This window comes from Diadema setosum, chromosome 12, assembly GCF_964275005.1.
Source record: "Diadema setosum chromosome 12, eeDiaSeto1, whole genome shotgun sequence".
Taxonomy (NCBI): Eukaryota; Metazoa; Echinodermata; class Echinoidea; order Diadematoida; family Diadematidae; genus Diadema; species Diadema setosum.
In genome coordinates, this window is record NC_092696.1 from 35,652,948 (window position 1) to 35,680,905 (window position 27,958).

General features: G+C 40.2%; 1 protein-coding gene across 1 annotated transcript; it reads right to left on the reverse strand.

The window, feature by feature from the left end:
* Positions 1–1,651: 1,651 nt before the first annotated feature.
* LOC140235967 (transmembrane 7 superfamily member 3-like) lies at positions 1,652–23,856 on the reverse strand. The gene is made up of 10 exons (XM_072315961.1): positions 23,656–23,856; positions 20,273–20,620; positions 18,531–18,820; positions 17,262–17,436; positions 16,383–16,469; positions 15,704–15,784; positions 14,788–14,940; positions 10,756–10,853; positions 3,414–3,576; positions 1,652–2,236 (listed from the first exon to the last, which is right to left on the reverse strand). Exons 1-10 carry the CDS (start codon positions 23,762–23,764, stop codon positions 1,959–1,961), a joined length of 1,782 nt encoding a protein of 593 aa, XP_072172062.1. The 5' UTR covers positions 23,765–23,856; the 3' UTR covers positions 1,652–1,958.
* Between the last annotated feature and the right edge of the window lie 4,102 nt (positions 23,857–27,958).

The following is a 27,958-nucleotide window of genomic DNA, read 5'->3' on the forward strand; positions in this document are numbered from 1 at the left end:
GGGTTGCTGTTGCATGAATTTACAGGAATGTATTTGGAAATTTACAGTCAACCTATGGCAAGATGTGTACAGTGGTCTATGGTGTCTAGATTTAAATGCCTTACTGACTTAAAGAATCCAAGCAGTTGCTTTTTTTTTTTTTTTAAGCGATTACACATCTGCATGACAAACTTGACTCTTTAGGTACCCTGTCGGCAATATGATTTCATACAAAGCTCACAGGATTTTAACCCACTGAGGACGGACTGATTTTGCTACAACACATATTTCCCATAGACACCTGCCCGAGTATACTCGGGACTCGTCCTCAACGGGTTAACCTTGTGTTCCTGAAATGATTTATACATAACAGATAGCACCAAATAATCTAAGAAAAGCATTACTATTTTCTTCAAACTCAGTTTGTATGGATTTTTTTTTTCTATGCTAAAGCTGCAATTTATCTAAAGCAATGACATAGATGTGAAACAGAGCAATTCAGCTAAATACTTCGACACTTTACAGCAGTATGGGTCACAACCCATGGAAAGGTAAATCATACTGTATAAGCTGCATGTATTTATTAATCACAGGACTTTTATTTTTGTGAATTTCATGAGTCGTATGCTATTTTGTGAATTGAACATTGAGTTTGAGAATTGTCAGGTACCTCTCCTATAGGACATTTCGTGAAGCATTTTGTCATAATTTTTTTTTTTCTTTGACAAATTTGCTCTACGCCAATCAGATGCAAGGATTCCGGTAGCATATAACAGTTTGTCAGAAAAAAATATCTGACAAAATGCTTTATAAAATGCCCCCAGAACTCAACTCGATATAAAAAACAAGGGCCCATAGAAGTCAAGTTCCATAAGCAATACAGGGATCAAAGAACCCAAACGACTGCAACAATAGACCAATTTATTATCAAACAAAGTCAAATTTTACATATATCTTTAAAATGATTAGTCCTGACAACCCAGGAACTTGCGCGAGGTATGCCCGACTATAGCAACAACTAATGTAAGCAGGAAGAATTCCATGCATTGAAATGTATTGATTTGAAACAGGTTAATGTAAATTGGTTGTTAATACCCTAGAACAAGGACCAGGGAACAAAAACACTCATAAACTTGGCAACATTAGTTAATCAGTCTTTTAAAATCATACTTTACTCATTCTAGTGTACATAACATAGCACAGTTATAGACTGGAGATGATTCAAAATTTATGCCGGCAGGCAATATAAAATCTAAAAGTATTAAAGATCAAGGTGGGGTGGTAAACAGGTTCTGACTGGTCATGTTTTGTAGCGGACACGTTAGTCTCAGCAAAACACGGTTAACACGGGTAGATCCTGTTTGGGCCTGATGTTTGACCAAAGATCCTACACTCCATAAGATGATCAACTCTCCCGATTTCTGCCGATGGTGAAACGGAAGTGGCTGCCGCCCGCTAGCGTTGTGCATGTATAGATCGAACAAGCGTTAGCCTTTTACAAAGGCAGCTCGCAAATAATTTGTGGACGTGCACAGTCACTGCGAGTGTAGCGACCTGCGAGCGGAGCTGAGCGAGCTGTGTGCGAGTTGACCTCACGCTGTGACCAGGGAGGCGAGACAAAAACTCACTGTGCACAGTCTTTTAGAAATTGAAATAATCTAAACCTGCGATGGTTTGGTGTAGCTATTGATGCGGATCAATGCACTGCACCAATTCTTAGCTTTACTCATGATTCTTTACAGAAAATTCCTTCTTTCTTGTCTTAGCCTCTCTTGGTCCTACACAAACATATTGGGAAAGTACAGCGCTCTCCCCACTCAACGCTAGTGGCACACTCCGTAAAAATCCCACAATTCCAAGCGGCAGCGTTTCACTTTTTGACAGAGAGTTGACCATCTTATGGAGTGTGTAGGATCTTTGGTTTGACAAACACAACAGACCACTCATTTTACCGATGCATGGCAAATTGGACTGATGTCTCAGTCTTTCACGACCAGTGGACTCGTGTCGTCTCCGTCTGCGCTCGTGCCTGCGTGTGACATGGTGGTCTCCGTGGGGTCGGCCATCTGGTGGCGCGAGGGCTGTGGCGTGCTGCTCTCGTAGCGAATCTGGTCCCTGAGCGTGTGCCGATGGTTGCGGAGATACTTGCGCTCCTTGTAGGGGCAGATGGGGAAGTTACGGCGCCCTCTGGTGATGCGGTGCTGGACAGCGACCCCCGCCACAATCAGGATAAACCACACAACAATGAGGGCAATGTCTACAATAAGGAGGGTAAAAGAAAAGAAATCAGAGTTTGCCTTACACCTTTCTGGCCTTGATGTCAAAAAGTGCATACATTTGACATCAGCATCCCCTTCACCTTATGAAAAGAATGTTATCAAGAAAATGATAATAATAGCTAGTTTGTATAGAGTGCATTGCAGACTTATTAAGAATTTCAATGTGCTTTGCAGACTATCATTACCCCGGTCACAGGATACAACGTGAAATAAAATTTCGTAAATCTTAAGTTTTCATGGAAAAGTACACTTCATTTGATCTGTTGCGGAGAACAAAAAAATTTACAGCTGCACAGAGTTTTGGGTCTTTAGCACTAAATGCCACTAAATTTGTCTTGCCAAAGATGGAGGCTCTGGGCGTAAAAGCGTGGAAGGTATCATTCAGTTTATGACTTGCGATTCTTCAGGGTGTGAATAGTATACAAATAATACATGTCTATGAGTGCAATGGGCAGAATATCTCATGAGGTGAAAGATGAAATGTTCCATTCAACGAGGCGCAGCTGAGTTGAATGGATCAATAATTTCATCTTTCACCGAATGAAATATTCTGTCCATTGCACGAATGAAAAACATTTATTATTTGTGTAATATAACACCTAAAATAGATCCTTGTCATTTGATGTTTAACGAATTTAGAAACAAAAGAGAATGTGCTACATCTGGGATCGAGAGAGTATACTCACTGAGCACTATATATTTCCTACGCTAGCACGCTATGCTTGATCGCATGCACACTGCAAATGCAAGTGTTTTATGTATGTAGTGTACCCGGGCTCTGCAATGGAGCAAATCACATGGATCCAAGATTGCACGGAAAATGGAGCCCTAAATGCATGAATAATGATGCCATTGTAAAATGGTACAGGTGATCAATATCAAACAACCAATCAAATGACAAGGATCTACCTACACTGTAGGTGTAATTACAAAGAGATGATATTGATAACCCGAGTGTCTTAACCCGTTAAAGACGGACTTATTTTGCTACAACACGCATTTTCCATAGACCGCTGCCCGATTATACTCGGCACTCATCCTCTACGGGTACCTCATCATTTTCTGTGACATCAGTTCTCAAATGATCTTTATTAGTTTCAATGTTACTTGTTACTATAACTCTAAAGACACAATGACTTTAAAGATATCACTAACCAAATGGGTTGACAGGAACCACGATGTAGGCTTCACTGTAGTGCGGAATGAATGATCTGTGGATGATGTTAAGAATAATGTAGTGGAGCACTCCGCCAGAGTAGTAGCTCAGCGCCGCTACTATGAGGTACCCGCCCCACACGGCACAAGCCAGCATGCTTAGCTGCAATCAGAAAAAAAAAAAAGATACAAAAAAAGACAATAAATAAGACTTTCTTTGCACTCATGCTCAAAAAGATGTGCTAATGGAATGACAGGGATGTAGAACTTGAGGGTGAAGACAGAACTATCAGCAGCAAAAACCCACTTCACAACAGTGATCTCCCAAGTGAAGGTCAATTATTTATTCTGATTAGCCCGACCAGACGCCGTGCGTTAGGACGGCGTCTGACGGTGTGTGATACACACATCTACTAAACCCCTCAAACACGGCCACACAACAACAAAACTGTTGAAAATTTCTACATTCTTATCACAAATTTTACGAAACACTCAAATGAATTGAGATGCTTGGGACAATGAGCATGGTATATCAGTCCATAGTGACCCCCTCACGCAACATACACTGAGCAAAAAGTCCAATCTTAACCCGGAATGCTGTGATCATCGCTGGGCGATTCAAAATAAATCTTTCCCAGCTTTGAACGATGCAAACTGCGGTGCTAGAGTTTGTACGCCCGCACGGTCGACAGCGCCCCCTTTGCCCATCATTTTGCAGTGCTGCGCCGACATTTTGAATCATTTCTGCGATTTCTACGATTTCTGCGGCGTACAGGATTAAAACAGGTGTCATTTTTGGTAAGTTGTGAAATATGTACTGTATGTCAATATCGATAGCTGAAGACAGTAGCTAAATAGATAAAGTTTTCATCTCATGTAGTCTGAGTAACAAATATGGTGCAGTAAATTCAAAATAGAATCGGCGCCCCAGAATTATAAGATTACGTAGTGTCCAGCGGTACAGCCCTGTCGCGACTTACACTTGTGTACAGTGGCAGGGCTGTGTATAGTTAATTCTGATATATTACATGAAAGAGGAGCACAACTTTAATAGTCAATCTCCACCTACAAACATTCACTAAACATTGACAGCTAGACATATGTGTGGACAACAATATGGAGAAAATATAAAGAAAATTCCACAAAATTCACTTTTCTGGCATTATGAAAGAGCACTTGGCTAACCGCTTCAAAAAGCAGGGGGAATAATTTCTACCCTTAACATATGTCAGTATCAACTTGATGGAATGTGTAATTTTAATGAAAAATGAATTTTTGTGGAGTTCCTTTTATATTTTCTCTGTACCGTTGTCCATGCATTACACCACAAATTGTTGGAGTCGTATCATCCATCACTGGCAGCACCGAAACCTTAAAAAGTCAACTTTGGAAAATACTGTCCCATAGTCAAACTTTTACTAAAATGTCTTTTACATTACTAATATTGCTGCAATCACTCAATCCACATGTTCATTTGGGTTTCATTCTCCTTTTAATTTTTTTCAAAGGCATTAGGTGTTGATTTTATATTCATTTTGGTTTTCATCGCTTCATATTTACACAATATCAGAGACTCTGACAGGAAGGAGTATCACACAGTTAAGATATTTCAACCAAACGCATTGCTGAAGAGCACCTTCCAGGCAAAGGTCTAAATACTGTACTGCCCTACTTTGGCAAAAGGAAGCAAGTGACATCGAGTACAAATGCTACAAATGAAGAAAATATGTTTTTGGGTAGGCCCTTCAACATGGAAATTTAAGATGAGAAATAATGTCGGTATTTGTGCAAGTCATATGGTGATGCATTTATGACAATTCGAAGAATGTTGATATTCTCACAGAAACTCATTATGATGTAACTTGCTTCCTTTTGCCAAAGTATCATAGATTTGTAGCAAACAAAAAATTGGCAAAAGGAATCAAGTGACAATCATATAATAGAGATGTCACTTGCTCCCTTTTGCCAAAGTATTTTAGACTGTGTGTAAATATCAATGACTTGGCAAAGGGAAGCAAGTGACAATCATATCATGAGGTTGTAACTTGCTTCCTTTTGCCAATATTTTTTCATAATGCAATTTTATGCACTTGCTCCCTTTTGCCACCCAAATATCTCAGAAATGGGCCAAAACTGTAACTTACTGGATTTTTCAGTTAAATTGAGCATGTCTCAAATATGCCAAATCAATCAATATGTCACTTGCTTCCTTTTGCCAAAGTAGGGCAGTGTAGTTCGATTTAATATATAAACTACACTGCATCATCTTCAGAAGTGATGACTCTTGTATAACAAGAGGGAGCAGTTTGACAGAGATAAGTTATTTCCAAAGTGGGTGGATAGATTTTCCTTCTGAGTTTCGGTATGTTTAAAGAGATAGTATAGTTTCGGTTGAGATAGGGGGTTGAGTATTTAAAGGTGCATCATAGTCCCGGTAGTGTAGAGGGCGCTGTTGATGATACTGCCGATCACCGTTAGCGTTAATACGAAGATTGCCGAAGTTGAGCTGTCATCAAGAGTAAAGCGTGTATGTGTTGCTAAGCAACGTTGCCTTTGTTGTCTTCTCTGCGCATCACGCAGTCTGTAGTAATGCCAGGGTGCATGCATATGTGTTTCTTATTATGACATCACAAAAGAAGTTTGCTAAAGATATCATCCCCTCAGCCGAATCATGAGCTGAACTGTGATCAGACCACTGACTACAGTGGATCGGACTTCTTCGGACTCGGGGAAGTGGGCCACAGCGTAAGCGCTAAAGAGGAGTCGATAGCGTAGGTCTCTTAGGAAACTTGCACCGTGCGCCCGCGTGCGCATTTGACTAAACCACCGGGACCACGTACCTTTAAGTTTTTGTGATAATCAAACACCCCTTATGAAATATGAAAGAGTATACAATTCTAAGAGGAATTCAAAGTTTACTTTATTAAAATTGGTTTTGAAAATGCAAAAACATAATCAAACAAAGTGGTCCTGATAAAAGGTGGGTCCCACTTCCTTTTAGGACCTCCTATGTTTTTGGATATATCTCAGCCATTTCAGAACCAAGTTTAATCAAATAAACTTTTAATTCCTCTGAGCGTTGTATGCCCTTTAATATTTCATATGAGGTTTCTCTTAATCTCACTAAAAAAGCTAGAAACCTGAATCCCCATCTGAACAAAAACTATACTATCCCTTTAAGGGCATTTCAAAAAAATAAACAAATAAATAAAAAAATTCATACAACAGCCATAAATTACACATTAAATAGGCAAGAATCAATTTGTTCTCTCTGCCCAACAGTAAATCATATTTGCCCCATAGCAAGTTTTAGTTGCCCTGGACAGTAGGTTTTGAAGCACTTTGAAAGGAGAGAACATTTCTCTCCTTTTACCCTTGTCATCGTTTCTACTTTACCCCCATCATCGCTGCCCCCCCCCCAACATTCTTTCGAACACAATCCCATTAAAGTCTGTTCTCAAAGACATGAAACCCATTATAGGGAACTGATCAGTTGATATAGATTTTCAATTATTAAAATCACTTTTCATTCGTTCGCCTAACCTGTGGTACATTAAAAAACACAGGACTATTTGAATAGAAAGAATAGAATTGTCCGTCGGCGGACTTTGCACTGAAAAGAATTATGGAATGGATCCTACACGCAGAATCTAGGAGGTTGGCTGAAAGAGGTTTAAAGACATAATTTACCATTAGCAGGTGAAACAAAAACCCAGCATTAGTGCTTTCAAATAATTCTAAAATGTGAGTTAGGGATGTAAAAACAACCACTGTAAAAAGTTGAATTTGTATAGTCGATGTTAAGTACATGTATTGTTAAATACACAAAATGTAAATAATAGTTATAATAAAAATGTTTCCAGACTAAACCGTCTACAGTTACGGTTTATTGAGAAAAAATATCTCCTTACATTTTAGGCTTTATTGCAAATATTCTATATGGTAGGATGTTTTGTGATACAACAGACCTACACATATGCATCTAATGTAATATCTTGAAAATCTTTTAAATCACTGCTCTCAAAGGTACACAGGACCGTTCACTGCTCGGTATTCTTCTTTGAACTGGGCTGCTCACAAGATTATGATGTGCATGCTTTTTCTGGAGTGCTACGTGGCTTACGAAATATTTTACGAGTTAGGCCAACCTTTGCTCGCACATACTCGTATATGAATAGTCTCCCATGGATACCGTCCCTTTAATGCAGCAAATGGCGAGAGTCACACGTTGAGAGGATTACTCAGAGTGCTACTTTCCCTGTTGGGATCTCCCCCTTCTTTGCATTTGAGCATCTGTGTCGGAGCCGTCTATGAATATCGCCTATCACATGATGTGATAGGCGATATTCATAGACGGCTAACGTTAATGGGCAATTACGCCCATACGCCTGCCTTAACAGGGAGTCTAGTTTCCAATCTAAAAAGGTTCGCCTAATTTCGCTTTCACCAGGAAATGGAAGCAGCCGACTGTCTATCTATAAATCTCATGCATGCATGGTATAGCACATCATCTCCTTTGTAATGTAAGGATAGTCACACTATGTATATTGTACAGTGCAGGCAAACTGAAAGCAGAACACTCACAAATGCCAAAAATATAAGGCAAAAAGAACAAAATCGCACACGCTTCCTGTATTTTTTGGATGTACTTCCTTCAACTTCAAAAATATCTGGCAGACGAGCCAGCATTCTTCCTTTTCAAAGTGAGAAGACAATCTCTATATTCAAACATGACCCATCACCACACTGCCCTGATCAAGCCAAAGAATAAAATCTTAACCTGTTGAGGACGGACTAATTTTGCTACAACACACATTTCCCACAGACATCTGTCCGAGTTTACTCGGGACTTGTCCTCAACGGGTTAAAGAAAAAGGAGGTGGGAATACTGTGAAAGATGCCTTCCCATGACAGAAGTGCGATTGGGATTGCAAAATAAATCTCACTCCCACACTGGCATGTGAATACCCAAAGTATAAGTGATCGGCTTGAAGAAAAAAAAAATAGCTTGGCATCTTCACTACCTCTTATCAGAATTTTGAAAGTCTACTAAAATACACTGGTAGTATACCAATGAAACAAATTCAGTATTTTCCTTTCATATTTCAGATTGTCTTATTGTGAATGAAGTATTTTCTCTACAAACTTTTATCTCACTTTAGTCACATTTTTTTTTTTTTATTGTGTGAATATTCAAAGGTGGGACAATTTTAGATTACTGAGTGTTTCACTGGATTCCAGAGAATCTGTCAACTATAAAATATATATATATTTTTAAATCAATTTTGTTTTTCAACTTTACCAGGTGTCCATGAAATGGCTCTGGGCAAAGCCATCAAAGCAGTGAAATAACCATGCCAGCCTATTCATACAACCATTAAATGAGTCTAAGAGAGTACAGATTCATATTTCCAAAATTTGCATCCATGAAAAGAGAGAAATTATGTATACATTTTTGACACAATTGTTAACTACTGTCTATGCAGGGGAAAAAAACAACAACAATTTTCCTTGACTTGTGAGTGTATTTTTAGCAAGCAGGGCGATAAAAATGTAAAGCAGGAAGAAAGTGAAAACAAAATGCTAAGTAACAAGGAAATACGCTGCAAACTGATCCATATAGAATGATTATGATAACGCATAAAGAAAAAAATAATGCCATGTGAGAGGTATCCTTCTAAATATGATAATCTGAACATTTACATTGTCTCTTTCATGTTCTTGTCAGCAAAAAAAAAAAAAATTCCTTGCTCACTAAATGTGTTCTTGTCAGCAGCCAACATTCACTATACAAATGTACATGTATCCTTTTCAATAGTGTACATTCCCTACAAACTATGTCCTTGTAAATAGCATACATTCCCTATACACTACAAATATATGTCCTTGTCAATGGCGTACATTCAATACACACTACAATGTCCTTGTACTATTGTAAATAGCATACATTCCCTATACACTACAAATATATGTCCTTGTCAATGGCGTACATTCAATATACACTACAATGTCCTTGTACTATTGTAGATAGCATACATTCCCTACACACTACAACTTGTCCTTGTCAATTATTATAGCATACATTCCATATACACTATGTCCTTGTCAATGGCGAATATTCCCCACCAATTCCAAATGATGTGAGTGACGTTATGTGGTGGTGAGCGGATGTAGCGCTATATTAAGACTGGTGGGACGGGAAACGTTCACGAGCTGCATCGCAGCGACGAGGGTCAAAGTCTATCTCAAAGTCATTCTATTCAGAGTCACAACAGAACAATGTAAGACAAGGAAATTGAACTGTAGCCAAATCCTCACAAAATATATTCCTCACAGTCACAATGTTAACTACTAATGTCAGCTATTAATATGAGCTATTGATGTGAATACTGGTAGGCCCTATTGCAAAAGTGGACATTTTTGCGGTGTATAATTTTTTTTCCGCATTTAAAGGATGCAAATATTTTTTTTTGTAATATGTAACACTTTACCTCTTTGAAGTTGCATGCTACATTCATTTTACCCACCTTTTTAGCACATAATATTACCCATAAAAACTGTCGACTTTTCAAGTATTTTATCTACAATCAGCTACTTTTACACATCAACTGTGACTGATCATGCATTCTTCTTCTTAGACAAGCAACAGACATTTTGTCAAAACCATTGAGAGCATTAGGGTGTGTATAGTTCTGGTTGAGGTGAGGATTTAGCTTTTAACGTTTTGCGAGATATTCAGAAACCACTTTATGAGATGTCAAAGAGCATGCAATTCAAAGGTGTATCAAAAGTTTATTTGATGAAAGTCGGTTTTGAAATGGCTGAGATATCCAAAAATAAGGTGAAACAAAGAGATCCTAATAAAAGGCGTGGCTTGTTGCCTTTCATTATTATCACTTTTTTGGATATATCAGTCATTTGAAAACCAATTTTCATCAAATAAATGTTGAATCCTTCTTAAAATTACATGCTCTTTCATATTTCAAAAGAGGTTTCTCATTATCTTACTTAGGAATGTTCAAAACATGAATCCCCACCTCAACCAGTACTGTACAGTCTCTTTAAAACACACTTTGCAATCAAGAAAAAAAAATCTTTAAAGAGCATTTGGCACACTCACATAAACTCACAAATTTCTAATCCCTTGACAAGCAATATAAAAATTTTGTCACCAAAAAAAAAAAAAAAAAATCAAATCAGAATATCTAGCACGCTCACATAAACTTAGAAATTTTCAGTTCCTGGACAAACAATATAAAAATTTTGCCAAAAAACATTAGTAGTGGAATGCATTGCACCTGAAAACCTTAAAGCAGCATTTTGCACTCTGGCATAAACTCACAAATTTGGTGAAGACGATGAATATGACTGGAATGATCATCACTCCACACATGTATGCCATACCGTAGGCCAGCGAGTTGTACCACACAGAGAGGTTTCCTGTCATGAAATAAAGAAGAAACAACAAAACAATAAGGAACTAGAAAAGCACTGTGAGAGCGCAGACCTCCGCCAAGCATGCAGCTCATTTCCACCACTGATCTTGTTCTTCCATAGGAATATCAGTGATTTCCACCCATACATACTTATAGCATTGTGTGCTGAAAGTCGCCCGATTTCCCAATATAGAAGCCTTTGTTACGTCATAAACCCTCCGCTGCACGGCGCGCCTCGCCCTAGCAGAAACTGGAGCACGCACTTTAGTGCGCACAAGCAAATCTCAAATATGCGCAGCCTGAACTCCGAAGTTCATTGACCCTACCTGCCAAAATATAAAAAATCCCTCATAAATTCCCTCAAAATTCTCGGATCACTACCAAAAGTTAATCGTTTGTTACTCGTGTCATTCTCAACCTTTCCTGCAAGTTTCACCCCAATCCGTTAACTACTTTTTGAGTTATTTTGCACACGGACAAACAAACGAACACACAAACCAACGGTAACGAAAACATAACCTCCTCTCTTGGCGGAGGTAACAATTCAGGTCACGTGAAATGATTAGGGGCTATGTCTTAAATGAGGATTGTAATGTGGTATGTGAAAAAAACAAAATAGATTTTCAAACAGATTAGAAGATAGATAAATCAATAAAGGAGACAGATAGATGCATGTATGTAGATCATCAAAAGATAAATTGATAGATAAATAAATAGACAGATAGATAGATAAAACTAGAAATGTCGCTATGGCGACTGATGCCTCTGCCATAATGCATGATTCTCCAAATAGGTGTATAGTACAATGTCTTCACAATGTGTGATGACAGTTTCACATAACTGGCAAAATATTGAAATGACAGGTTTGTCAGAAATATCTTGAATGTTCACTTTCCTTGAACTGGGTTTGCTATGATTGTCTAAGAGTGCAGGTACACATATTTAGGGAATTGAGAATTTTTACTTGACTTCTGACGGACCCTTAAAGTTTATGCATTGAGTAATTTCCAAGGTATGAAGAAAGAGTGTAATTACAGTACAAAATAGATTACTTGGGGGGCATTGAAACCTGGCCTTTGACCCTTAACCTTTGACCTTCTGGCTGGAAATTTCCCGGAGAATCTCCATTAGGTAATGCATAATATTAAGTTTTTAAACTAATAATGCAAGCATTGCATATACTAGCATGAGGGAAATAGTAAAATTTTGAGGAGTTGACCTTGACCTTTGACCCCCTGACTATTGACCCATGACCCCTAAATTCCCTAGATAATCCCTGCCAGTCAGTACATGCGTATGTACCAAGTTCCATGAAGATACATTGAACCATTTGCGAGAAAAGTGATATTGCAACACAGGTATATAGAGAAACATATGGATGGATGAATAGATAAAAAAGAAAGATATATTTTTAGAGTAAATCTTTATCATCAAATGATAGATTGGTACTTGATAGACAGGTAGATAGATAGACAGGTAGATAGATAGATAGATAGATAGATAGATAGATAGATAGATAGACAGACGGATAGATTGACAGGTTTGAAAGTAGTGACTGTACATGGTACACAAGGATAATATAAAATGTATATATATATAAATAACACTTCAGAAATTTTCCTGCACTGGTTTGAAAGTGAAACAATCTTTAACTGGGCTACCAACTGCATACTGGTACTACAGATTTGTATGTCTGCACAATAGCAATGCATCATAAACACACAATTTATCTTCAGTACTGATAGTCTTTGTAAAAGGCTGTATGAAACGTTGCAAAATTCAAAGGAACTGGGAATAGCAGAGGTGGGGTCAATATTAAAAAGATGGTATATACTATTTGTGGAGATGAGGATTGGGCTTTTAGCTTTTTGCAAGATACCAAGAAACCACTTGTGAAATAACACAGAGCATATCATTCTAAGAGCAATTCAAGGTCTATTAGATGAAAATCGGGTTTGGAATGGCGGAGACATAAAAACATAATGCCTCCGGCACCCTTCAGGCGGAGGCATAAAAAAGTAACACAAAGCGATCCTAATAATAGGCAGGTCCCACCTGTTATTGGGGTTGCTCTGTTTTGGATATATGTCAGCCATTTTCGAAACCAATTTTCATCAATTAAACGTTGAATCCCTCCTGGAATTACACGCTCTTTCATATTGCAAATGAGGTTTCTCACTATCTCACCTAGAAATGTGAAGGCCCGGTCCCACTGCACTTACGGATGCAAAGAGGATGTTAAGCGTACAAAAAATCTTGTCATCCGTTGGAAAACGCTACGAATCCGCTGTGTACCCATCGCATACGTGTTTCGTCCGCTCTATCCATCGAGCATCCGTCCACTGTGAATTCATCCGCGCAAAAAGTTTTAAGCTGCTTAAAACTTTTAGAACGGATGAACTTTCTGCTGTGTACGATGTAAATCCGCGACATACGAGCAACAAACGTTGTATGTCCGTGCGGCATCCCTTAAACATCCGCTGCATCCTCTCTGCATCCTCTGGGCATCCTCGCAACTCACATCCGCTGCAGCTAAAAACGGAAAGAGGGAGGAAAGATATGGTACATGGAACGGCTTTACATCGTTAATAGCACGGAAATAGAAAGGATGTAAGCGTATGCATCTCGTATATAAAGCATTTCGAAAGCATCCGCTCTGCATCCGCTCTGCATTCGCTCTGCATCCACTCTGCATCCGCTTTTTCCACTATGCGTCCGTTTCGCAATTATCTCCGGTAACCCCTTCGGAGCTGTCATCCCCTTCCATCCGCTTTCATCCGCTAGGCTTCCGATGAACATCCGTTTAACATCCCCGCTACATACTACCCACGTCCGTTCTATTTCCGTTCTGTTACCGCCAATTTTCGCCAATTTTGTCAATTTCTGGAGCGGATGAAAGCGGATGAAGCCATCCCCGAAATTTTGCTCGTCCGCTGTGTCCTTCCTGCATACGCTTTGTGTCCGTCGGCCAGTGGGACCGGGCCTTTAGAAACCTGATGTTAGGTCTCAACCAAAACTGTACGATCCCTTTAAGTTGATATGTCAAACTACGAAAAAGATGATCCCTTCATAGCATGGCACTATAACCATCATATCAACAGCTTGCAGGAATGAATGAAGGAAGAAAAGATGAAAGAGAAGAAGAAAAAAAAACAGACAAATGAAGCAAAAGAAGAGGAGAGGAAGAAGAAGAAAAAGAAAAAGAAAACAAGTAGAAGAAAAAGCAGAGGAAGAAAAGCAACAGACAAAATACATCAAAAATTTAAACAGAGTTAATATACAGAAAAAGCCAGGCAAGGTTGTTTTCACTGTCACTGCTTACAGATGCACATGATTAGTAGTAAGCTGTAAGTACAAGTGACAATTATTTTCTTACAGATGATGGAGACATATCAAAGGGGAAGAAAAAAGAGAATACATACAACAGGGCTCGACACTAACGGTGGCCCGGTGGCCCAGGGCCACCAAAAACGCACGTCGGGCCACCAACATTTCAGAAATGAAGAATTCGTTAGCCTGATCGGGCCACCAAAAGAGGTCGGATGTTTGCCTTTGGGCCACCAAAAATAAAAAATAGTGTGGAGCCCTGCATACAAGAATAATGCCTCCGGCACCACTTCGTGGCGGAGGCATAAAAAGAAGAGGAAGTAAAGAAAAAAGCAGAAGAAGAAGAAGAAGAAGAAATATTTTAAAGAAAAAGAAGAAGAAGAAGAAGAAAGAAAAAGGCATTGATAATCACAATGATAGAGGATGCTGAGAAGGAAGATGAGAAGAAAAATGGGGAAGAAGACGTTCCAAAAAAACTGAAGATGCAAGATCTGCAAAGAACTTTCTCTTTATCACACAATTCTACAGTGAAATGAAGCTGAAGAGAGAGAAAAGAAATGATGTCAGCGCAGCGACGAAAAGTGGCGGCGAGGAAAAGCGGAGAAACTCACCGAAAGGGGTGAAGAAGACGATGGCGGAGAAGAGGAACCCCAACGTGAAGGAAATCCACATCATGACGGGGAGCACGTAGCCGAAGCGCCACCAGATCGCCATCCAGATACATCCTCCGGGCACACCGAAGACCAGGGCTAGGGCTAGCATCACTGCAATGAGAGCAAGGATCACAGCTGTTTGCAAAATGGGTCTTGTCAAAGGTTTTAGAACAATTACCCCCTGGACAATTACCCTAAACCCTTCCCTGACCCTAACCCAAATCCTAAACCTTGTCGTAACCCTGACCCAAATTCTAACCCTAGACCAAACCCTAAAGGGGGGGGGGGGGGGGTAAATTTTTCTTGGGGGAGTGGGGTACACAGGGTAATACTCCTGATACGCATGCAAACTACAACCTAGTTACTACATTATGCATTGGAATATTGACTCCTTATAGTGTAGATGAAGGTTTAACCCTTACCCGTTTTGTGCAAATGAGTTGAATGTGCACAATTTAAACACTTCAGGCTATCAATGTCGCACGCAGAGGGTGAGCACTTCATTCATTGATTGGCTCGCACACCAGAGGGCTTTCTTTGACGACTTGCACAGATGTCTAAAAACTGATCGCCAATTAATAGAGATTACCTACCCCCTAACCCCATCCTCACTCATCCCCCCCCCCCCCCCCACCCCGACAATCCCATTGTGTTCAATACTATGGTCTTTCTGTAGGACTAAGGCAATAAACACCTGCCCAAGTACACATGGGACTATTCCTCACAGGGTAAAGATAATCTCCAATCTAAAAGATATGTAGGGAGCAAATTTTTTTACCAGCACCGTTTGTTCCTGGTAGCAACACAGAACTATAAACCTGGTTGTGACAGCAAGACAGAACTAACCCGGTTGTGACAGCAACACAGAACTTACCTGGTTGTGACAGCGAAGTGTTTGCCGCAAGAATCATGAACGAAAACAGAGTGAACGGCAGAAAACCAAAGAAGAACACCTCTGTGAACAGACAGAAATGACATTTCACAGAATTTGAACTCAGAGGGCTGCAAAACACAGCAATGATTTTTAGAACACATGATTAAAATGAGCTGCAGTGCTGCTAAAACTTTTTTAATACATGTGTTTCTAGCAGATCCTGTTGATTATGAATGAGAATTTTAATTCATGAACCTCAATTTTTTTTTCTACATTAAGTAATGATTATACAATACTGATACATGTGATCATTCAGTGCTATACATGCACCAACAAATGAGAGATTTTCAGATTTGACATTGTGTAAATTGTGATTCATATTAAACATTCACAGCAAACAGACTCTGAAGATGACTTCAAGTTGCAATCATTGCTGATCAAAGATGTAAATTTCATAAATTCTATATTAAACATGTCATTCACTATTCCTTACATGTAATTAAGCTAATTTTCCAAGGTGACTGTGACTGTACAAGGTGCCGAGAGCATTATAGGAAGGGCCAGAAGAAAAGACATTGGAATGTCCAGAGGTCATTCATGTGGACAAGTGACCAAACAATTTCTTTCTTTTCTTTTTTTTTTTTTTTTTTTTTTTTGGGGGGGGGGGGGGCGACAGTACCTGCTAAGAAGTAACGATGGCCAACAAAGCAAACAGCAGCACCAGCGATCATTCCAAGTGCAAACAACACCGCCTGAAAAGGATCGACTGTAAAGGTCAAAGGTGACAAAATTGACATGAAAGTGAACAGACAATGAACTAACAAGGAATTAAGAGCTATTGCATAATATTTTTATATTGACTTCCATGTTACTATTTCAGTATCAAAGTATATTTTTAATTTTCTAACGAACATATGGTGGTGTTGTGGTCTAGTGGACGCTCAAGTAAGTCAACGGTCCAAACCCTACCATGGCACTTGTGCCAATGTGAGGGTGGCAAATCAAATTAACCAAAACTTTGAAACTTTGCAACTTTTGAACAGAGAGCTTTGATATGCCTCAAACGTGTAGACTACTTCCCTTTACCTTTCAGCATTCACCACATCAATTTATATCTATGGCAAAACTTTCCCTCTACCGAAGATAATGAAACCAAGCCTGTACATCTAATGTTTATTGCCATCTCAGATTTCACTAGTAATGGCAGCAGTGTCGTAAATGATAATGTGATGATTACGATGGACTTAATGAAAGCAATTACAAAGACGACAGAGCTGATGAGATCTCTGATCAAAAGGATGACAATGACACCACCCAAGGAGTCTGTCCTAGAGACGGTGCTAATGATAATACATAGGACACAGGAAAGATAATAATAAAATCATGGCAAAATCATACATTGGTGGTGAAATAATGATGAAAATTGTGATATGAATTCATGATCAAATAATGATAAAACTATGATAAAAGTGATGATGAAATGATTATGTTAGAGAACTATTAGAACTTCAACCCCTGACGGTTTTGACAGTGAGTAGAGTTGAGAATTTTTGCTTACTTCTCCCTTCGCACAAGCTGCCCATCTTGTCCCTGCAAGCGTAGGTCACGGTCGGTACGTACGCAGACTCCGCCATGCTAATCGAGTCCCAGACAACGATGTTGAGGATCACGCCGCGGCCGTTAAACGTGGACAGCCACAGTTCAGGCTTGTCGTGCTTGCCAAACATGTGAATCTGCAGGGGGACGGAGAGAGGAAACCTTAACTTTGTTGCCTGTTGGCAGGGCTCCATGTTGGCGGTTACTCAGGGCCCCCGTTCTATCATAAGATAAAATTGATTTTAAATTTCCTTACCACACAGGCTGCCATAGACTTACAGTTGAATTCAACAGTCAATCTTAACTCTTCATAAAACAGGGCCCAGGACTACTAAACAATTATGTCAGGCAACCAAACTTCCACATTTCAAACCCTTCGGGTGGAACATTCGGTATGTTCCCTTCCCCACCAGTCATCATCTATATAATGCTGCCCTCACCAAATCTAAATTAATTAGCAGATGACCTGGCTGTGAGATTCCTGTACGTGGCAGATTTTGCTCTCTTCTGCAGTGTTTGGGAGGGTTTCCATTCGTACCATTCACTCTTGCAGAACGTGAGCTAACAAAACATTACTATTACGCATGGTTCTAGCTACACGTACACGTGTACAGTAAGTCTTGCACGCACTTAGATATGATAGAGTCTATAGTGCACCGCTGCAGTGTGCATACATGTGTGCATATTAGAAGGCTGAATACAGCGTTTTTGAGGAACGATTTCCTTGAAATTATTATTAGTATTCTAATTACTAGCTTATTTTAGGGAATCAACGCACAACGAAGGGAAAATATGACTTCCATTTCATTTTATGGCAGGTTTGCTACAAAATCGGTAGATCAGAAGAGAAAATCGGTAGCCGGTCAAAACCTCTAAAAAGCGGTGGAGTTGGCAAGTATGTCATGCAAGATAGGGTGTAGTCTGATGTGAGGAATAGGATTAGGATAAGGGTTAGGGTTATGTTTGTGGGTAGAATTCATGTTTGGCTTTACATGCAGATATCTCATGGGAGCAACTATCACAGGAGAAAAGGTCATGGCATTGTTGTGAGACAACTATATCACATTCTAATGAATGCAAGCTTATTGATATCTGCCCAGCATAGGCCTACCTACTATTTTTTGTTGACCTGTAAACCATAATTCAATGACCTCAGCTCAATACGTTTTTCACTCCAGCCAATTTCAGTCAAAAGTAGGGCCGGATATGGAATCAATCAAGGTCAACTTACTTTCCTGCCATGCTCTCTGATACTCCGAGGGGTCATCATTTTCTGCAGTTCGCTGAAGAGGGAATCCCGCGAATATCTGCCCCACGGTAGGTAGCGGATGTAGAAGTCGTACCGCAGCTGGTCGTGCTTTGGGGCGTTTCCCTCGCACGCAGGCTGTTCGCCCGGCCTGAATCCGACATTGGCCTCGGAGAAGGTGACGTTGAACAGCACAGAGTCTGGCTGGTACACCACATGGAGGTTGGGATCGGTTTCTGGCTGGAACTCTTGGTTGCAAGCCCCTGGAACAGGCACTGCAGGCAAAGGAAAGATACAACAGGCACGGTCAGACTGGCAAAAGATTGAGAAGTTTAACATCGCGAAGTCTTTGCAATCTTTCGTCGTGCAGTCACACTGGCAGCCAAACTTGGATCAAGAAGTTTGGGTCATTGGTATGTGCGAGCAAGAAAGAAGAAAGAGCGCTCGTCCGATGGCTAGTGATTGTGACCTCTGTACATGACAATGGCCTCGCGCTTCAGAGACAACGCCCGCAAGCAGTCCAAGAAGTTTGTTGGGGGTGAGGGAAATGTACCCAGTTGGAGTGGAAAGTTTTGCGAGAAGTTTCCGGTCACACTGGCAAAACTTCAAGATCTTACAGATCGCTAACTCAATCTTCTCGATCTTTTGCCAGTCTGACCGCGCCTATTGAGTACAGTCAAGTTTCAACTGGATTGAACTATAGGGGACATGATTTCTCCACCCAATGGATCTATAATTTAAAGGCATTATTTATCATTTGCAGATGAAACAAAAACCCAGCTTTAGTGCTTCAAAATACTGTAAAACGAGGAATGTTTGAGTGCATTTTAATTGTGCGAATTTTGCAAGAGCCGAGATTCGCAAAATTAAAATGCACACGAAAGTTCTTGGCGACACTATATGCATTGAATGTTACAGGCAACTCACAAAAATTTCATCATGCGAAAAAGGCCACTGGTTCCAATCGGGAAAATTTGATGCCGCAAAAATATTGTGTTTTACAGTAGTTAGAGTCCCCTACAAAATTTATGTCAGGGATAGAAACAACAAAATTAATATAAAACTATTATCAGCATAATCAATGATCTATAAGTAAAATTGTCAAATTTACAAAGTATGTGAATAACGACAAAAAATAAAAATGTTTCTATCAAACTGTCTACAGTTAAATGGTCTATTGAGAAAAATAGTGACATCTCCTTATATCTTAGGCTTTATTGTGAAATTTTTAAATGGTAGGACGTTTTGTTATACAACTTACCTACACATATGCTCAAACTGTGATAACTCTAACACCTTAAGTATTAAAAAAAAAAAAAAAAAGGCAAACAATACCTTAAAGAAATTTCAACTTTTTCGGTTAATTTAATGCAATGCTTTGCCAGATTGGTACTCTATAATTTTTTTTTTTTTTTTTTACGGTATGTCACAACATATCAATTATCATGTCACTATTAGTATAATGAATATATGAATATATAGAAAGAATTTTAAACACACACAGTATCTTCATGTTCTAATATAATACAATTAAAATACTGAAAACTACACTTTCCCTGATCTGTTTGACTGAGATACATGTGTACAATGTTATTACTATTTGAAAGCAATATACTTTGATAATTACTACTATTCTCCTAGTATTATGCAGGAGATACATGTATTAAACAAGTTCCCTTTAAATGTATCAAAGAGATTAGAATGAGGATATATGGAATCAAACAAACCTGTGTAATTCAGAGGTGTGTACAGTATCAAGGCATCTGTCGCGGCCTCCGTCTTGTTCTCCAAGGGTGTTAATCCCACATACCCTATGAAGCTCTTCTCCTGACCCAGTAGCCGCACGACACCCACGTGGTCGCCTTCTGCCATCCAACTTTTCTGCATGAACTTCTCCAGGGATGCGGTGACATTGGAGTCCCACACATGGTACTGCATCAGCACGGACGAGTAGTTCGACTTGCTCTTGCGAATCCCCGCTCCTCCGGGCAGCGTGAAGTTTATGCAGGTGAAGTTCGGAGCAACCGTCGACACATTGTGCTCCATCGATACATTGGGCATGACCACAATGATGTCTGGGTGGACAACGAAGGACACAACAAATTTTGGTAAATATTCACAAAAACTGGGCAAGCTGGTAAAAGGACAAGTTCACCTTTTATAACAAACATTTCAATCGGGTGAATGCAGAAAATTACATGATGTCAGTGAAATTTTGAGGGAAATTGGACAATCCATTCAAATGTTATGAATTTTTAACCCGTTGAAGACGAGTCCCGGGTATATGTGTGTCTGGGCAGGTGTCTATGGGAAACATGTGTTGTTGTATAGCAAAATCAGTCCATCCCCAACGGGTTAATGTTTTTGCACAGTCACTGCTGGATGAGCTGAGGACTACATGTTATGATGTCACATGCTTAAAATGATGTATCCAAAGATATCCATAAAATTTCATGTTTTGAAAAAAAAAGTACTGATTTTATGTAAATTCCATCAACTTGTTACTATCATATAAGTGTGAGGTGTAACATTTATCCCCACATGCCTTCCAAAAGAGGCAAGTGAAGTGACTTTCAATATATATGTGAGAAAAATGGAAACAGACACTAATTGAGAAATGTAAACCAACCAGTCCTAACTTTATCCCTAGTTATCATTCACTAGGACTAGAGACACGGTGGCAGGGGGTACATTCACGACACTATGGAACTACATACTGTTGATCTATTGTTTGGGGGCCCCAAATTGTCTGTTCAACAGTTGAGATACAAAATTCCTACACTGTACACAGTTCAGTTTGGAGTTGTCTGCATGTTCAGCAGTTGAGTTTGGGACCCAAACACTTAGATCTTGATAATGATACACAGACTGGAAGCTGTACAAAACAGAGCGGAATGATTTGTCATCCACAGGCAACTTTTATCAGTTTACAAAAAGAATCATGGCTATGAAGAGAGAGCTGGGCTGGAATGCACTCTTTGTGAATTGCAACGCAGCAGCGTCAATCACATCTCAGCATTTCACCAGGCACTTGCAGGTCACCTACACACCTCTAGTAGTATCCATCGATATCCCAGTGCAAAAACCTCTACACTGCATCCGGTCCAAACGGTTCAACTGGTGGTATCGAGTGCATCTTCTTCATGCTAAATTTACATCCCAATCACTGCAAATAAGGACTGTTCCTTTTGTACCAAGGACCATAGGCATCACAATCACATAGCAAGAAGTACTGAGAGTGGAGTGCATAAAATGCAATCCAGCGGTCACAGAATAAATGTATTATTAAACAAAGATACTTTTCAACAAACAGTTCTCCACGCAGCATTCTAAGATGCTTCAATTTTAAGAGTAAAGCAATTAACTTCTTTGACCAAAAGATCAGTCTGTATCAGCGGTATACCACAAGGCACTGTGCTCGGCCCCAACTTGTTCATCTTATACATCAACGACCTCCCAGAAGCAGCCAACAGCACAGTGAGGTTGTTTGCAGATGACTGCATAGTCTACCATACAATATCTAATCCCTCAGACGAAAAATTTCTGCAAGAAGATCTTGACAACTTAGTCACATGGGCAAACACATGGGGAATGAAATTCAATGCAACGAAGTGCTCCGTTATGAGAATCTCTATAAAACGCAACCCAGGGCATACCAAGTACACTCTCCTTGGCGAACACCTCCAAGAAGTCGACAGTCACCAGTACCTAGGGATCTACATAGAAAACAACCTGAAATGGGATAAACAGACCCAACACTCCATCAATAAGGGTACAAGGGCCTTAAACTTCATAAGAAGGAACTTTCACCACTGCTCCAAAACAGCTAAAGAACGACTCCATCACACTTAAGTAAGACCCCATCTTGAGGACGCATCCATAGCATGGCACACCGGCACCGCCAGGAACACCAAATCACTTGAAATGGTACAGAGGCGTGCAGCCCGTTTCATAACAGGAAACTACTCCAGAGAGTCTAGTGTCACCAATATGATGACCACACTCAACTGGATCCCCCCGGAGGACAGAAGACAACATCTACGCCTCATCAGCTTTTACAAGCTCATCCATGGTGAACTTGACCTAGATCTCCACAAATACGCCTCAAAGAAAGTAACCAGGCTACGGCGGACACACGACAAGCAGTACGACGCCGTATCGACCTTCATCTCCACAAAGCCAGCTAGCACACTCATTCTTCCCAGATGTAATTTCCCTCTGGATCGAACGACCTCCCAAAAGAAACAATATCATCCAAGAGTACAGAAATCTTCAAAGCCAAACTAAAAAACCAAAGCTCTCATAAAGCAAAATAAACTTGTGCTACCACTCTCGTCAGCCCCAAGTTACCCTTCCTAGCGGAGGTCTTCGGGGATAACTACTACAAGGTTCAAGGTATCTGGTCATCGGGGATATGTTCCACAGAGACTGCGTATGGCTTCACCGAATCCCCCTATGGGAGAGCGATAACGTCAAAAAAATGAAAGATTCCTTCGGACAGATGGATCTGTCTGTCTATTAACTTCTAACTTCTCTCTCTCTCTACCTCCCTCTCTCTGACTAGTCTGATCTGGCTAAATCGTGATATCAGTCCCCTCTTTGGCTTGTTCTGCGTGTGCATCTTCAGTATGTGCAAAGTCTATGGAGATTGAAAGCAGTCACCGGCTATGATGAACGACAGTGAATGGAGTGGTGGTGTGGACTATTTCACGATAATGCCGACTGATCTATCTGTGTCATCAATATCCCCCTGTCTGGTTGTCCCCTAGCTGCTGGAGAGTAGACCAAGGAGAAGATGCATGACCAAAAGTGGGATCGATCCTCATCACCATAGTCCACACTTTTATCACCATCCACCGAGTTTCATTTTGACACTTCTCTAACGAAAAATCTAACTGTTAATTAGGCCTAAATTGAATTACCCTGGTATGATGGATACCCCTGGGCCCTGCCCTGGCCTAAACCAGTCTCCGCTGTCACTATCTATGTACAGTACTACTGTAGGCCCTATCAGTATATCACTCATTAAAGACAGCTGACTTGTTTGTTGCACGACTTAGATTTGGGTTTTGAGTCACATTTATAATTTAAACATGTAAAATTTTCTTACCTCCGCTCGGGCATTCAGCAGAACTCGGATACGGATATGCTCCCACCAGAATCGTTATGACGAACAGTGCGACCAGACATGTTGTTGTCATCCTGCTGGATCTTGACATCAAATTATAGGTCTAGCTAACATTAGATTAGATGCTCAGGATCAAGCTCAGATTTTCACAATGGATTAAAAACGTGTCCGACCGGGTAAGAATTTACCGATGTCAAGTCCTTGTTTGGAGAAGTTGAAAAGCCTGTCGTCAGTGTCACACGTTGACAGAGCTCAGACGTTAGAGAGAGAGAAAAAGCGGAACTCGAGAAAAAAGTTATAAAATCATGTGACCGGGTCGTACTCGAGTCAAGACTCCAAGAGCAGTGCAGATGAGACGGATCCTGGTAATGACATGTGATTGATAATGGTATCTAGAATCTACACTGTACAACTACAAAAGGGTGCAGGCTTATCATGTTCTTGCCCTGAGTGACTACTATACACATTCAAGGTTTTGGTTTCGTTCGGGTTTATACCAGCGCCGCGCGCGGCTGTTTGCATGATCTATGCGTAGCGAGCTCAATCGATCCGGTGCTGGTGTCGGCGCGGTATTCATGAATAATGTCGGCGCAAGGCCTGTGTGTTTTCCTTCCCTGCCTGGTTGGCGTTTGAATGTAGCTAGCCAGGCATACGCCCGGCCGCGGCCCGGGTGCGTGCCAAGGTCAAAGAGGTTCCATATAGAACCTCTTTGGCCAAGAAGGTGCATGTGCGTGCACTCCATGGTCGTATCGTGTGCGTCGTCGTGTGTGTGTGTCAAAGAGGTTATTGTAATAGAGTACACTAGTAAGCGCTCACCACCATTCAGTGCGTACAAGGCGCGCGCGCACGAAAGAGGTCGACCACCAGAAGCCTGAACCCGGAAGAGCCTATAGTAATACACGTAAAGTACAGCTTCGAAGATGGGGTTGGGTTGGAAAAATCATTCTAATTTTAAGTAAAATCAATATTTGCCCATATACCTCCGGCTTTTATAAGAGAGATATATTCTCAACACGGTATACGTGTTTTGATGAAAAAGGACTGCTCTAATGTGTCAAATATGTGCCTTAACATGAAGCCAAAATTGCCAAGTAGGTGTATATTCATGCATTCATACTACATAAATATAAAGATTGCAGAAATGTACAGTGTATACTCTTTGGTATGGGAATACTGATTTCACATAATATATGTCACTTAGAAACATCAGACACACATACAACACACACTCCCACACACATCCACACACCCACAACAAACACACACTCACAACAAACACATTACACATACGCTAATAACGCACACGAATGTACACACCAAACCACATTTTGTTCAAATTCCAACACACACACACACACACACACACACCACATACACGTACAGTGTGTTGTGTGTGTGTGTGTGTGTGTGTGTGTGTGTGTTGTATGTGTGTGCGAGTGTGTGTTGTGTGTGTGTCTGATGTTTCTAAGTGACATATATAGGCCTATTATGTGAAATCAGTACTCCCATACCAAAGAGTGTACACCACACCTTTTTTGCAATCTTTACACATGTAGTATTCAATGCACGAATGCCTGTTTGGCAATTGTGGCTTCATGTTTTTATCACACAATGTACAAATGTGGAGGGGACTACTTAGAAGCACTGCTTGTTAAATGTAGTCCCCCTACAGATTATAGACAAAATAATATCAAAGATAAGGCTGAGTGGAATAACAAAAACACCATATACACTATTTACAAGGGCACAATTATGAACCGTACTATGGATATACAACAAGTCATGTATATGTTACAAAGCACAGGTTTATGTATAAAGTGTTTACAGTGTACATTATATACCATTAGAATAATGAATGAAACAGAAGAGTATACTTAATGAAAGTACTTCTAGAAAACATTGATTGAAATCAATGAAGGCACATTACACATTAGAGCAAGTCCTTTTTTCATCAAAACACGTATACTGTGTTGAGAATATATCTCTCTTATAAAATCCGGAGGCATATGGACAAATACTGATTTTCCTTGAAATTAGAATGATTTTTTCAACCCAACCCCACCTTCGAAGCTGTACTTTACGTGTATTACTATAGGCACTTCCGGGTTCAGGCTTCTTGTAGTCGACCTCTTTGAAAATGGCGGCGGGTCGTTCAAGTGGCCCCGCTTCTACATGCGAGCGCGCGCTCTATTACATATAGAACCTCTTTGGTGTGTGTGTGTGTGTGTGTGTGTAGCATTGTGTGCACGCACACAAAGCACCTCGAAAGTGTTTTGGGGGATTCCCCTACTTCTGGAATTCGACGTTGTAAGAGCACATCACATATCACAGCACCGTGATGTTTGCCAGGAGCGAAAGTCTTGCCACTTTTCACAAACACAGTTCAAACGGCGGTCATAGTAATCGACACCAGATTGTATCTTCTCGGGACTCGGATAAAAAAAACAAACAACACCACTTTCATACGGAAAATCGCATCAGAAATGGGCATTACTCAACGACATGCTCTTTTGTTTCGTAGCACTACCGCTAAAACGAGACACTCGTTACAGGATACGCTTTATTCATATCGAACAAAACCAAAATTTATCCTCCAGGAAGAAGAAGATTCACTAAATGTAGGGGTACATAATTGTATCTGCGGCTGAGTATCGTATCAAGAAAATAACTTTCCTCTATCAATACAGTCGTGGAAAGTCACATGAAGGAACAATTAATTAACTTGACAGCTAGTTTAGGATTAATTGTCAGACGGTAGCTCGTGGCCTATGGCTATGCCTTGCTCTCCAAAGCTAGCCGTAGGCCTATGATTTGCAAGAAATGGCGAAATGATGTACCTTTACCTAAGCGTGTTGAATACATTTGATAGGCCTACTTGTGACTGTTACAGTGAATAACTCAAGAAAGACGTTTCTTGCCGTAGGCCTACTGTGGTTCAAGTCGTGACCGATTAAAGTAGTAAGGGTTTTTGTTGTTGTTGTTGTTGTTGTTGTTGCTGTTGTGTGTGTGTGTGTGTGTGTGTTCATTTGTGCATACCAATCCTTCTTATTAGTTTATCAGACAAACTTGATTGCTCTCAAAACTTATAAAAAATAAAACGCTTTTGATATGTTTGTCAATTTAAGTACATAATCTGAAGTCTGAGCTCATATAAAATGATAATAAGGTCTTATTTATCCAGGGTAGCCTCTTCAGTGTTGTCACTGCTCTACCAGAGGGCCCTGCTATTATTATTACCCTAGCGTTGCCAGGTACCCATTTATACACCCGGTCGAGAGGGACAATGTGGGTAAAAACATCTTGTCCAAGGACGTAAGCGCTGAGCGGGACTCGAACTCGGGTCCTCCCGATCGGGAGAATTATCCACTATGCCACATCTTGTTGGTGATACACTGTATCAAGAAAGATGCGTTGAAGTAACGATATCACGTTTATACAACTCTTTGGGATTCCCTACCTTTAACCCTTTCTATGCCGATGAGTCCAATGTGCACAAATTTCACCCACAAACTATGGACAGGAAATAAACGTGACACACAAAGGGTTAATCAAAACAGCTCCTAGCTTGATGGAGGCGAAGATACAGTATTATTCCCAAGGAGTTGCACCGACTGTGTTCATTTTTTGCGTGAAGAACTTGTAAGCTCACACCCTTCCTCCCCCCCCCCCCCCCGCAATAAAAATGACTTTCGTTTTTACTCTCTCGTTATAAATATGACATCAGCTGTGCCGATGACCGCCATTAATTATCGATTACCATATCATCTGCCTTTAAGGGGGGGGGGGGATATCCTATATAGGCCTATATTATATGTAAATGAAGTCATGTAAGTGAACGCAGAAATATCATTAGCAGAACACAATACATTTACCGAGGATATTTGGAGACGCCATTCCAAAGTTACGAATTGTGTGTTACAAAAATTTATCAATATAGAGACAATGTTTAGCAATGTTTAGGGTAATATCATATCCCCCGTCACCTTCTGAAAAAAAGGTAAGTCAAATGCTCTTTTATGATGTCATGATAATATATCTCTTTATATCTCTTTATTCTATTTATGCCTTTTTCGTCCTACTGATGTGGTAGCCTTCTTATCCAACGATGCCTGCAAATGGACAGCACCTACAGTGGCACTAAAATAGAAATAGATAGAGATCTTGAAGTATGGCGGCGGTAAGGTTATGTGTTTTCTCTGAAGACCTTTTTTTTTTATAACACCCGGAAATGAAATGGGAGGGGAGAGAATGAGCTGAGGACTTTTTTTTTGCTTGTCAGGTGAAG